This window comes from Micromys minutus, assembly GCF_963924665.1.
Source record: "Micromys minutus genome assembly, chromosome: 1".
In the NCBI taxonomy this organism is placed as follows: Eukaryota; Metazoa; Chordata; class Mammalia; order Rodentia; family Muridae; genus Micromys; species Micromys minutus.
The window spans coordinates 217,921,821-217,936,215 of NC_137969.1; the positions used below are offsets into that span (position 1 = coordinate 217,921,821).

The following is a 14,395-nucleotide window of genomic DNA, read 5'->3' on the forward strand; positions in this document are numbered from 1 at the left end:
AGTGATTTGCAACTTTGATGTGCCTTATAAATCACATGGAAATTTTTAAAATGTAATCTTTTGGGTTTTACAGTACATGTCTATGTGTACATACAAGTTGAAGTCCAGAGGGATTAGTTTTCTCTCCCAGTACATGAGTTGGTCAGCAAAAGGAAAGGGTGGGAGGGCTAATTGCTGCAAATCAAAATTCCTTATTTTTTCTAAGGGTTTTCCATACCATTCTCTCTGAGCTTATCATTTCCTTTTGCTTTAATCCCTAGTTTCAGAACTTCATGCTTATTAACTTGGATACTGTCTTTTGCCTTTATTATATACAGTTCTTCAACCTCCTTTCTCTCTTCAGTACTATATTCTATTTTAAGATTTCCTTTGGTGTGTGACTCATTTGATTACTTGGACTGAAGTCTGCATTACTAAAATGTTGCTTGAGTAAGGGCCAGTCTAAATCTTAATCTTCTGTGTCTGCCTGTGTGAGTCCATTCCAGGTCTGGCTAATAATGACACTTGTTATTACTATTAGTTTAATTATCAGATTAACTTTGTTACATTCTGTATAGTAAAATTTGTCATTTAATGTATTGCAACTTGAAAATTGAAAATAACTGACTGGCTACTCAAAGCCTGACAGGTCTGATGAAGAAAGTAGAATCTGAACTAGACTTCAAAGGACAGATGCGGGTATAGCTTTTCTGGTAGTAAAGAGGCTTACCAGGCATTCCAGCTAAGGAGAACACATTTGCAAGGGTTTACAGAAAGATACTGAAAATTTAGACCAGTGTGAGCAATTGCTTTATTTGCTTTTACAGAGGTTTCTAATTGTAGAAATAAAACTAAATAGCTTGGAACCAAACTCTCAAAATTCCTGAGTATTCAGCCAAGGTACCTGAGGTAGTAGATTCTTGTATGTTCTATGAATTAATTTGTCATTTTCTTGATTGACAAAAAGTAATTGCAAGACTGCACATCTTGGGCTGGAGAGATGGCTCAGTGGTTAAGAGCTCCAACGGTTCTTCCAAAGGTCCTGAGTTCAAATCCCAGCAACCACATGGTGGCTCATACACAACCATCTGTAATGAGATCTGATGCCCTTTTCTGGTGTGTCTGAAGACATCTACAGTGTGTTTATATATAATAAATAAATAAATCTGAAAAAAAAAAAGAGTGCACATCTTGAGTGCATGCTGAAATCTTGCTGGTTCCTGTAAGTTAATGATCACTGCTGGGTCTACTTGGTATCACAATAGGCATACAAGCTCTCCTTTTATGGTGATTAGTTCCCTCTGCTCATCTAGTTGAGCTATAAGTATAAGCCTTTCCCTTTCTTGTTAGTCTCCACATTCCAAGTCAGCAACACAATGCTCACAGGTATAGCCTGTGTTTTTTCAGCTTCCTTGTATCTTATAGACTCTGCATAAAGACTGTTGGACATGTGTTTTGTTTCAAAGACAGTTACTGACTTTCTTACTTCTCTTCCTTTACAGATCTAGAGGATCAAGTCATAATGGGAGCATTTTTAGACAAGCCAAAGATGGAAAAGCATAATGCCCAGGGGCAGGGGAATGGGCTGCGATACGGCCTCAGCAGCATGCAAGGTTGGCGAGTTGAAATGGAGGACGCGCATACGGCTGTGATCGGTTTGCCAAGTGGACTTGAGACGTGGTCATTCTTTGCTGTATATGATGGGCATGCTGGTTCTCAGGTTGCCAAATACTGCTGTGAGCACTTGTTAGATCACATCACCAATAACCAGGATTTCAAAGGGTCTGCAGGAGCACCTTCTGTGGAAAACGTAAAGAATGGGATCAGAACAGGTTTTCTGGAGATTGATGAACACATGAGAGTTATGTCAGAGAAGAAACACGGTGCAGATAGAAGTGGGTCAACAGCTGTGGGTGTCTTAATTTCTCCCCAACATACTTATTTCATTAACTGTGGAGACTCGAGAGGTTTACTTTGTAGGAATAGAAAAGTTCACTTCTTCACACAAGACCATAAACCAAGTAATCCGCTGGAAAAAGAACGAATTCAGAATGCAGGGGGCTCTGTGATGATTCAGCGTGTCAATGGCTCTCTGGCTGTATCAAGAGCCCTTGGGGATTTTGATTACAAATGTGTCCTTGGAAAAGGTCCCACAGAGCAGCTTGTCTCACCAGAGCCCGAAGTCCATGATATTGAAAGGTCTGAAGAAGATGATCAGTTCATCATTCTTGCATGTGATGGCATCTGGGACGTCATGGGAAACGAAGAGCTCTGTGACTTTGTGAGATCCAGACTTGAAGTCACTGATGACCTTGAGAAAGTTTGCAATGAAGTCGTCGACACCTGTTTGTATAAGGTAGCCAGACGTTTTTCTTCAGCCAACTTTATGCCACTAGTTACTGTTCTACTTCAATCATCTTAGAGATTATCAAAAATAATTTTTTAACACAAATATAGGATATTCTTTACCAACTGTACAAGCAAAGGGACGCTTTAGAAATTAGGTAGTTAGCACCGTGTGTGCAAGAGTTGTATCTAAATGCTTAGATCTTAATTATGGTTACATTTTGTGTGTGTGTGTGTGTGTGTGTGTGTTTCATTCTCTTCTCATGCGCACAGAGAATCAGATTACAGGAATTACAGTTATGAACCACCATGTGGTTGCTGGAATTTGAACTCAGGACCTAGAAGAACAGTGCTCTTCTAGCTGAGCTATGTCTCCAGCCCCCAAGTACTTAGGCTTTTTAGTACTCCAGAAGAATATTAGAGATAGAAGTTTCTATACATGTGCATGAGAAAGAGGATAGGAAAATTTGTAGCTCGGTACTGTGAGTTCTAGAAGTGCTTTGGAAGTCTGTTTCAGTAAGTATGGTGTCCATACAAAGGATTGCAAGAAACATTGGGTATGGTGCAGTATACATAGTCTTGGGTGTAGAGTCAGAAGGACTTACTACGAGAATCCATGACTTGAGTAAGCATTTATTGTTATATAACAGAACAGGGATTACCCTGTCTGGGGGCTGCTGGCTGTTAGGCAGCTCCAGTAGAGAATCAGGGACATAGATAAGCTGGTTGCTTCCCTTTATTATACAGATAAGCTGAAGCCAGAGAAGGTTCTGTGGACTTAAGAGTCAGGTAGACCTAGGATCAAGGCATACCTCTGTTGTTACTTTTGTACTTTTCAGTCTTAAACAAGTTGCTCAACCTCTCCACCTATAAAGATATAGATAATATCTATCTTACAGGACTATCAAGGATTTGTGTGTATGTGTGTGTACTCTAGATTGGTAGATAATAGATCTGTAGTCAAAACATGCTTCTGACTTTTCTGGAGAACTCAACATTCACTTCTACAATGTTACACAACTTAAATCCTTGACTTAGCGTCCTGCTGTTTCCGCCACATTGTTCTGGTTTGTCAGTGATGTCCCATGACTTACTATTGAAAAACAGACCTTTATATATCCACACAATCAGTCGGTGTAAAATCTCACTTCTGCCAGAAGTAAAGTTTCCGTAACATCGGCCTGTGAGTTTTCGAAGGGCAGTAGAGTCTGTGCTGTCGGCTGAGTCTCGAGACTGAGAACAGCAAGCTGCGCCTGCTCTCTGCCCCGTCGGCGCAGGACTCGGCCTTTCGCTAGGTCCGTAATTTCCCTCATAAGAGACTGCCTTTTTTATATTAAACTGTTTGAATTATCTGTTGTTTAATATGCATAAAATCAATTTTTTCATAGTGCTAAATTAAATACTAAAAGCAAGGACAGTGTAAGAAGGCTATAAATTCTCATTCAGCAACTTGAATAATTCGGAGGCACTTTCTAAATTAAGTCAGTATATTATATAAATTATATATAATATAGATTATAAATTTATAACGATTGGGCTGGGCATGGTGGTGCACACCTTTTAATCTTAACACGAGGCAGAGGTAGACAGATTGCTGAGTTTGAGGCTACATTAGTCTACAGAGTGAGTTCCAAGACAGCCAAGCCTCTGTTGAAACCCTGATTTGGGAAAGAGAGAAAGAAAAAAAGAAAGGGAGAGGGAAATAAACTCAAGAAAAATAAACTTGATCTAGTTTTCCCTTTGAGTGGGTATTTGTACTTTAGAAGCATGCATTAACCCACACACAAGTGTAAATTTGTAAAGACCAGCACTGACAATCTCTGCCACGTTTCTTGGCTTGCATGGCTGTATGATACCCATGTGGTAGGTTGCCTGAAGCAGAATGGCCACCAAAGAATATTCCCACATTGGAGGTAACTGAGCAGTTCCTCTGGGGAGGCACCTGACCTCCCATTTGTATGCCTGTTTCTCTCCTTACAAATAAACAATGTGGTTACAATTGACAAGTTACAAAGATAGTCAGGTTTTAAAAAACTAGAAGGAAAATCAAATATTTTTTTGACCTTTTTTTCCAGGGAAGTCGAGACAACATGAGTGTGATTTTGATCTGTTTCCCAAATGCACCTAAAGTCTCGGCAGAAGCGGTGAAGAAGGAGGCCGAGCTGGACAAGTACCTGGAGTGCAGAGTGGAAGGTGGATCACTAACAAACAATAAGTAGCTTTCTTTAAAACAAACCCTTCGACACGAGTCTCACGATTAGAAAGGTTTTAGTTCATTACATGCTTTTAGTGTGTAAACGTGGAAAGGACGTTCTGTAGTAACCATTTATTTAGATGTGTGCCCCAGGCCCTGTGCACTATCCTTAGGAACCTTCCAAGTGACTGAAGCATGGCTCCAAGATTGCTGATCTCACTGGCATGAGTAATTTCATGCCAGGAAAGCCTGATTTGTCCTGTTTGAGTGTCCTCTCCTGAAAAGATGTGTGCATTTACTTCAAGTCTCTGGAATATTATTAATTACCTGTGTTTGGTTGGTTGGATTTTGGTTTTGAGAACTTGAAGGTCAAATGGTTAGTAAGAACTGTCAGATTCCACAGCTTTTAAACTTTGTTGGTTCACAGCTTTACTCTTACTTAAGTCATGAGCTGTTGGAGCTTACAACACAGACCTGGCAGGAATTCTCAGATGAAATCAAGAAAGTAGCCTGCAACCCCAGGAGTGGGATTTTGATGTCTCTGCAGATAACTTTAGAACAACTGGAAAGTGTTTGTGTCTCAAAAAAAAAAAACAAAACAAAACAAAAAACAATGCTTCTGAATATTTGGAAAAATTAATCTTTTGTTGGTGGGGTTTGTTGGTTGTGGAACTGGGGATCAAATCTAAGGTGTCTTGCACAAAAGGGAAGTATTCTCCTATGAGGCACACCTCAGCCCTTACATAATCGTTGAAGCTGATCACTAAGTATAAGCGTAATCATTGTCTCCTTAGACACTAGGTTCACTGTATGGACGTATACAATAAGCACATAGATCATGCAGGCCCTATAAGCAGAAACACTTCCTTGTAAAAAGTGTGTTTGACTCTTCTGATACCATAATTGGCATGCAAGCATTGATCTACCATGTTATTGCATCTCACTGTGTCTTCATTATTAAAATTAGTGTACCTCTTAATTTTATTTTCTCCCTTTCAATTGCTTGATTTCATTTGTAATCTGTTGGAATCATGCTTGGTTTAGGGTGTAGTGTTCCTAGAGACCTGAGAAGGTTTTGTTCTGATTACCCTCCCTCCTTTTATGGTATTGTCTGTGTTTGTGTTGTTTAGCATTTCATTCGTTGAGTGAACTAGTCAATCCATTTTTTTCTCACCATTTTTAAGGGTCGTGTAATTTTTCCTATCTTAAATAATTTCAATATGTTATTTGTAGATAAAACAGTAAAGTTAAAAATACTTAGAATGTTATAGAGTGATAGATCTAAATTGCTGATCATTAGAAAAATATGAAGCCAAAAAATGTGTATAGGGTAAGTTCATGTTGATGTTTTGCACTTTAAGCCAGGCATATGTTTTTACTGGTATAAAGATATAATAAGTACGTTAGTATTTTTACTATGAAGTGAGATCCAGTTTTAGGAATGAATTGCTATTTTTCTCTTTAAGCGTGCTTTATTTTAAAGTTCAGTTTTTTGGGGGGAATTATCAAACATTCACTACATATAACTATTATTTTAAGATTTATATTTCATACTATCAAGTAAGAGTTGCCACCTGGGCAGAGTTTACATTAATAGTCAATATTTTTGCTACGTTCATGTTTTACCATTTGATTGGAGGTAATATTTCATAAATTAAGTATGGTATTTTTAACTCCAATGAGATGCAACTAGAGAGGAGATAATGTTAGTTAAAGCTGCTGCTATTTAAAGGCGTAGAATGTAACTTGGCACTGTAAATGATGTCTATCTTAAATGAAGATACACAGCTTCTAAAACAGGCACCAAATACCCTTTCCTTTTTTAAATGCACCCTTGACTAAGCTGGAGAGGTCTACTAAGCCTCATTGATATGCTGTCAACATTTTTGTTTGGTTCTGTGTCTACAGCACTGGGAAGGATAAAGCTCCCTCTGTCCTGTGTCCAGCCTTCAGTGTAGGGAGCAGGGAGCGCGTGTAAAGATCCCTTCCTTAGTGAGCAAAGCGCTGCTGAGCTTGTGGTCCCTGGGCACTAAGATCACAGTCACCTGTGTGACCTTCCCACCACTGCTGCTAACCTGGCTCCCTGGAAATGGCTAATGTGGAGGGAACACTTATGTTTGTGTCTGTGTTCATGGAACATAAGAAAATTCATGACATACACATTCTTTATGAATACAAGTACCCAGTCTTTTACCATCTGTTAAAATGGATAGTTCAAGAGTAATTAGAATAAGTTTCTTCTCATTCAGTACTTTTCTAGAGGCCAAAGGAAGAGGGATAGTGTAATTTGTTAAGTTTAAATGATTGTCCCACATCAGAGATTCTAATTGTTTCTAACGTTTTATTATTCTTAGAGTAACTTACTTTCCTGTATTCTTTAGTTAAAACATCTTAACATTTTAGTGAAGATGTAAGCTACATCAAATACAGTGGGGGTTTTTGTTTAGAACCGAAACCACCAATGGTTGAATTTACCATCAGTGTTCACTTCTCTTGTATCCAGAGCTCTAACCAAATGATTGTATTGGCTTAGTAGACACCATGTTGTGTGTTACAGTTTAGATTGTGAACTTGTGTAGGTTAGGTAAGCATCAAATCCCTTTATTTTTGTATAGTAGCTTTTCAGCACTAGAACCATGTAGAAAATCAATATGCCAAACTGTTAAAGATTACACAATAAAGGAACTTGGCAAACCAAATCTGAGATCTTTGCTTTTTGTTCAGATTTAAGTCTGCTTTGTTTTGTTTTCTTTTGTTTTAAGGAAAAGAAGGCATACAATAATATAATAGATGGTAAAATTTGACCTTTATTTTAGAAGGAAAATTTTAAACCATTTAAAGAGATTTTTATGGGTAGCGATGTCTGCTTAACTTATGCCTTTAATGGTGTGAAGTAAAATTTAGAAGCTTGGTCAGAGAATGAAAATATTTTATATGCATTGTTAATTTCAGAAGTGTTTATACTTGGAGAACTAAAATTAAAATTTCTTGTCTGAGTAGCAAAGAAAATACCATTTAATGTAAATATGGAGAAACAAATAAGTTGCAAATACCTGTAGGTGAAATATGCACTGAGTATAAATATGATAAGTTTCCAATGATGCCTTGTTCTTGGCTTGGAGTCGGGGGTAAGACTCTGTTTACGACGTGGGATGTTTTGTGATGGAATGACTCTGCATCTGTAGGTCTCCTTACGGTGCACATCTAGTAACTGGATGCTTTGAAACTAATTTTAAATGCAGCTGTACAGCTTTTTAAGTCTTCTCTGTTCTTAATATTTTTGTCATAAAATTTAGACCTTTTTCATTTAAAGCCTTGCTTAAATAACAAGTGAAAGGAATGGTATTTATATCTATCATTTGAAGATATGTTAGAGGGAACTGATCTGCAGTGATGCTCAAGTATATAATTTGCATGCTGTTTAAGTCATGTTGCAGCTATAAAAACAGGTTAAAATGGTAGAGACAAATATATAAATTGCCCTGTATTTAAAGGAATTTTTTTAAGTCTTGAGTTTATTTATGTTCATATGTGCAATGTATTTTCCTGGGTAACATACAGAAAACTTGTATCCAGTGTAAGGACAGGAGTCGATCTCTTCAACAGTAACTAGTCAGCATCTCAAAAAAGAAAATCTCCATTTGTACACACAAGTCCTTGATTTGTAACAGATCAAGGTAGCTAGGAGTACTTTTTCTTTTCACATTTTGTCACTGAAGTAAATTTTTGTTCTTTAATTTTTGAGGATAAGTGATTAATTTTATACTAGTTTAGAAAATCTCAGGTGTAGTAAAAGTAAATACTGTCTGTGATAACCTAAGATGCTTTTGTTTCAGTATTTTAAACATTGAGTTTTGATAACACTTACAAAAAAAGTACTTCTGATTCCCAGAAATCATAAAGAAGCAGGGTGAAGGCGTCCCTGACTTAGTCCATGTGATGCGCACGTTAGCCAGTGAGAACATCCCCAGCCTCCCACCAGGGGGTGAATTGGCAAGCAAGTGAGTATGTTGTGCACGCTCTTGGCTGTTCTGTATGGATAACTAACTGTTTACTCCTAATGTCTGTGAAGCATTTTCACTGTCAGGAAACATGCTTGTTTGAGATCAGTGCTTAAATGGCACTGTTTATGATTGTACTGAGGTCATCGTTAGTGGACAAAAAATAAATGAGATGATATAGAGAAAAATATTTTAAATAGAAGTGTAAGTAGCTGTAGCAACAGTGGTGGGTTTCTTTCTTTTTTTTGTTTCTTTGTTTTGTGGTCACTCTTGTATAACTTAACACTTTAAAAATTGTCTTCAGTTTGGGCAGTGTTTTCTAGGTATCTGTATTTTCCAGTTATTTTATTGTTGATTAGTGTTTACTGTCAGAAAGGGTAGACACTTTTTTCCCTTCTTATCACGTCATAGATCTATACTAATTATTAGTCGCTACTAAGCTTTTATATCTGAAGTTAACAATGTACTTTATGGAATTTAAGGTGGTTTTTTTCCCCCTTAACTTAGTGCTTGGCACAAAGGTGTATTTTGGTTGTTTCTTTCATTTACTGTAGTTTGCAGGTTTAGCTATAGTTCTTGTGATCATTTCACCAGGGATTGGAAAAGCCCTTATTCAAACTTGGATTTTTTTTTTTTTTTTGATAACTTTTTATTCTATGATCATCTTTTATGACTGTCTATATTGGTTCCAGTCAAATATAGTGTGGAGGCTATAGCGTGTGTGTGTGTGTGTGTGTGTGTCTGTCTGTCTGTCTGTCTGTCTGTCTGTTTGTTTTGTGGTACTGAAGAATAAACCTAAAGTCTCATGCTAGGCAAGTGCTTTGTCATTTAAGGTTTAAAGGGATGTCCTTATTTTTGGTTTTGTTTTTTCTTTTTGAGATATGATCTCCATGTATAGTCCAGGCTTGCTCCTAACTCAAGTAATCTTGCTTCAGCTGAACATGCTGAGATTATAGGCCTGTACTACCTACCACACATAGCCAGATTTTAAAATAAAATAAAAATAAAAACTAATTCCTATATTTGTCATGGAAGTGTTCAACATTTTAGTTTTTTGTACTTCCTTCCTTCCTTCCTTCCTTTCTTGTTTCTTTCTTTCTTTTCTTTTCTAAGGGATTTTTTAAAAAAGCAAAGACCAGGGCCGGAGAGCTGGCTCAGTGATTAAGAGCACTGACTGTTGTTCTTCCAGAGGTCCTGAGTTCAATTCCCAGCAACCACATGGTGGCTCACAACCACCTCTAATGGGATCCAATGACCTCTTCTGGTGTGTCTAAAGACAGTTACAGCGTACTCACATACATGAAATAAATAAATCTTTAAAAAAAAGAAAAAATATGCATGGTGAATTCTTTTACTATAACATGTTAAAGTTGCTTCTACTTTGAAACTATGGTCTCATGTCTTTAGACTGGTATTGATGTTGCACACTTGTAGCTCAAACTGAAGTAGGACCATCTAGACTTTTTAGTGCGTGTGCATATATATATGTGTGTGTGTATTTGAGTACATGTACGTGCAAGCCAGATGTTACTTAAGGCAGACAACCTCTTCTTTTGCTGTTGTGCTTATATTTGACATTGGGACTGACTGACACCAGAACTCAACAGCTAACTGACCAGTAAGGGCTCTACTTGTTTCTGCCTTTCCTCTAGTGCTGAAGTTACAGGTACAGGCTGCCATGTGATGCTGGGATCCCAGGGCAGGCCTTCTTTGCTTGTGAGATAAACCTATTTTGCCAGCTGAACTGCTGACTTCCTAGGCTAGATCGGGGGACAGGGTATTTTGTTTTGTTTTGTTTTATTTTATTTTTTTAATTGTGTAAAGGCACCTGCACCAATCCTGGTGGCCTGCCGTTTCCCATGGAACCTAGATAGTAGAAATAGAGGAACAGATTCCTGCAAACTGACCCGACCTCCATACACACGGGTACAGCTGGTGGTTTGTTAAAATAAATACTTGTATTTTAAACTGCTTTTTGCTCTAGTGTTCTCTAGAGCAGTGGGCTGTTACATTTGTTCTGTTGTAGAGTCACGCCTCTGCTCTGACGCAAGGACACAGGTATCTTAGGCTTGGTGCTCACAGCAGAGGCTAAACTAAGTGTGCTCAAACTGCAAGATTTCTTTTTTTTTTCTTTTTTGGAGTTTTAATGAACACCAGGTTGGGGTTGCTTTCTGAAGGATTAACTTGGTGTTTTTAACATTTAGGCGGAATGTAATTGAAGCCGTTTACAATAGACTGAACCCTTACAAAAACGACGACACTGTGAGTAGCGTTCTTGCTCTGCTCCCCTCCCCCTACTCAGTGCACACCCTTCCCTGTGAAGCTGTCCTAGCACCCGAGTGGGTACTGTGAACTGTGCTGGCTCTGGTCTCTGCTTATAGCAGAGTCCCAGTGGCTGGGGTCATAAGCATGGTGAGTGGCCATCTCTCACTCAGACAAAGACAATTTCTAAGTCCATCAACTCCAGGAGACCTGCTTTACCATTTTTAAGTTAGGAATCTCTTGCTCAGAATCTTGGCTTATTCTGAGTTTTGAGGAGTAGCAGCAGAAATTTGAATGTTAATCTCTATGATGTGTTCTTATACTTACAAATATTGTTGCCACAAGTCCTGAGGCAGGGCAGAGCCCTCACTAAAGTACTGGAGAAGTCCCTGCCTATGCCCCTTGCATGGAGTGTGGGGTCTTAACCATTCACTGGGACTCACTGAGATCTGCTCACGTGCTCTGCAGTATGTGAAGCTCACTGCAGCCTTTTCCTCCTGTAATGCAATCCATTTAATGAAATGAAAATGAACTCTTAAATATCATAGGTGACACTTAGAATTTTTTTTTTGGTTTAATGATATATTTGTCCATCAAAATCAAAGGGTTTATTTATTTGTTGGTTTATGGAAAATGTAGGTGGGTGGGGCCAAGCCAAACGGGATTTTATTTCTTTAACAAAACAGATTAAATATTAGTATTTCACACGTGCACATACATACTTATAAACCACGTAAGCTCTAGAGACCAGTGTTACAAAGCCTTGTCTTTCTGCATTATTCAGAAAGTGATACATCCAGTACTGAAGATTTCCTTTAATGCCTTGTTCTGTTTGTTCTCCTATGTGAAGGATTCTGCATCAACTGATGATATGTGGTAAAGCTGCTCCTCTAGCCATGGATTCGCCTTCGCCTCCAAAGGAGAATCAGCTCACCCTTGCCGAGCCTTTAACATCCATCCGTCACCAACTTTAAGGAAGGGTCCGACATGGGTGAGGGACGCCAGCTTCAGCGATGGAACAGCTAGCCCAGAATGGATTTTTTTTTAATTGTAAATTTGAGACTTATGTAAGCGTGATTTCAAACCGTAATTCATGTTGTAAATCAGACTCCAGCAATTTTTGTTGTATGATTTTGGTTTTTGTAAAGTGTAATTGTCCTTGTACAAAGTGCTCATATTTAATTATGAACTGCTTTAAAATCACTGTCACTGATAAAGGAAATGTGGCTTGTGTGACACAACAGACATGCTCATGCTGTATTCGGACGTGGCTGGGACGGGGACAGCAGCAGCCACATAGCTAGATGCTCGTGTGCACATGATTACGGAGAGTTCCGAAAGCTTCCAAAGCCAAGCATCCAGGGTATATGGAAAACTGTCTTGTGACACAGCCACCCCTTCTCACCTGTCTCTAGGGTGTCCTCTCCTCCTAGCCAAGAGGACTGCAGCTGATCCTGTCTATTCATGAGAGTATCTATCAATTTTGGGCTAACATGCCTTGATTCTCTGCACCTCTTTATGAGTTTTTAAATTTAATTACTGATTGGTAAGCAGCAGCTTCCTCCACAGTAGGGACTGCCACATTTTTTTCCTGTCATGATTGGCTGGGCCTGCTGCTGTTCCTAGTAAGATATTCCCAATTCCATTTTATCAATAAAGCTTGGTTTAACAAACAAGAAATTTAATCATGTATGTGTAATTCCTCTTTTATCCCGGCTTTCAAACCCCATGTGGGGTAAATGGGATGTTTCTCTAGGGAAAGGTGTTACCAACCAGGTGCAGGTGGATTGGAAGGTTGGTCTGCTGTTTCCTAATCTGTTTTAAATGGGTTTCTTTCAGGTTACTTACTTACCATTAAGATGTGCATCAGCTTGAATTTACCTGCTATTAATTAAAATAATTGTCAAAGTTTGACAATCCTAACACTGTGGTAGATGTGTGTGTGTTGAATGTGTGTTTGCCTGTAACTTTTAATTGATTCATGTCTTTAGAATCTAAGAGGTTAAGATATATTTGTGATTTGAAGTATAGCATGTTGATAATATTTAGCTGTTGGCCTTTAAAAATAAATTTCAAAGCTTAAGGAATTGTAGATATAAAACCTAATTTAATTTAGGCTTAACCCCCTCTGATTAAGCATGTAAGAGTAAGTTTTACTGTCTGTCACGTTATAGAGACTACTGTTCTGTATCTTCCTCTCTTTAGGTGGTGTGTTACATTATCACCATGCCATTGATTCGGTCATAGTCAGGTCCCCAATAGGAAACATCAAAATACAACGTCAAATACAAAGCTGCAACTTTGTGTATAAAAGTATACATTTTGTTCTATTTGTTTGTAATATACAGCTTTAAAGACAATGTACCCTTGAGGACACAGGAAAGCACTGTGAAGTGTTGCAGACTTCAGTAGCTGCAATCCCAGCTGGCTGTTCAGTATCCCTCTTACTTGTGAGGTGAATAAATGTAACTTAAATGTATTTAATTGATATGTTAGTCCAGCATCAATGAAGAAAGTCTGAAGTACTCTATATTTAGAAATTCATAACAGCCAGAATATAGAACCAATCCCAAACTTAACTTACAATAAATGCTTAATGTCTGAACCTGTGGTAGAGCTGGGAGTAAGGCAGTGTTCTAAGCTGTGGCGTTGCAGAGATGTAAATGTACATTTTATGAAAATTCGTGCTTCTAGCACAGACTGGCTGCTAGGCTGAGATCCTGACAGGCAACCTGGGCCCTACTGGAAAACTTTCAGTTTTTGAAATTGAAGCTTACAGGATGGAAAGCTGCCTGTCACACTAGAGCAGCTTGGTTAGAGAGCCCTGATACCATAGTCTTTGAACAAAGGAAGTTAGAATAGTCCTGGCACTGTAGACACTGAAGGTTGGAGGAAGAACCGCTGTGACCGGAGAAGACTAGATCTTTCCACTCTACAGTTTGCAGAGAGAACTACAGGAAGGAGGTGTGCATCGCAGAAGTGGGTATGCCTACTGCCTGGGGAGATGGCGTGGTGGAAGTAACACTTGAGAAGGGGACACTTGTGCTGCCTGGTACACTTCATTCTTGACCCCATCCTCTTTCCTGTTAACCAACATCTCAGGACACATGCCTCAAATATTTTGGAAGTGGTTTGGGGGCTTTGCTTTTTTTCTTCTTTTTTTTCCTTTTTTTTTTTTTTTTTTTTAATGTGGAGGGGAGAAAAGTTCTTGTATTATGGTAATGTAATATGCAGAGTATACTTTTATGTCAGTGAGAAATTCAATTCGGCATAACAGGCTTTTGCTAACTTACTGCTTAAAAGTTTTGTGTCTTTTACTGTTTGAACAAGGAGTCCTAAAATAAGCTGGGCAATGGGAGCATGGGCCTTTAATCCTGGCATCCAAGGCAGAGGCCGGTGGAGCTCTTGAGTTTGAGGCCAGTGTGGTCTTATAGTCTATGTAGTGGACTCCAGGACAGCCAGGGCTCCAGAGACCCTGTCTCATCTCATCTTCACTTGTCTTCAGACCGCGGACGTCATTAGTCACTGCATTTATCTGACTCTAGGCAGTTAAGTAGCTGTCCTGGCTGCTTAACTTTCTATGCTATGTAGTACTAGAAATCGGGGTGGGAAT

The 14,395-nt window shown here is 38.7% G+C and overlaps 1 protein-coding gene across 1 annotated transcript in view; it reads left to right on the plus strand.

The window, feature by feature from the left end:
• PPM1A (protein phosphatase, Mg2+/Mn2+ dependent 1A) overlaps positions 1-12,705 on the plus strand; it is a 37,599-nt gene extending 24,894 nt beyond the window's left edge. Inside the window, exons 2-6 of the mRNA XM_080926607.1 lie at positions 1,482-2,335; positions 4,401-4,518; positions 8,412-8,520; positions 10,725-10,782; positions 11,633-12,705. Coding sequence (XP_080782733.1) covers positions 1,502-2,335; positions 4,401-4,518; positions 8,412-8,520; positions 10,725-10,782; positions 11,633-11,662 — 1,149 coding nt within the window. The 5' untranslated portion in view covers positions 1,482-1,501 and the 3' untranslated portion in view covers positions 11,663-12,705. The remainder of the gene's footprint in view (positions 1-1,481; positions 2,336-4,400; positions 4,519-8,411; positions 8,521-10,724; positions 10,783-11,632) is intronic.
• Positions 12,706-14,395: the final 1,690 nt, after the last annotated feature.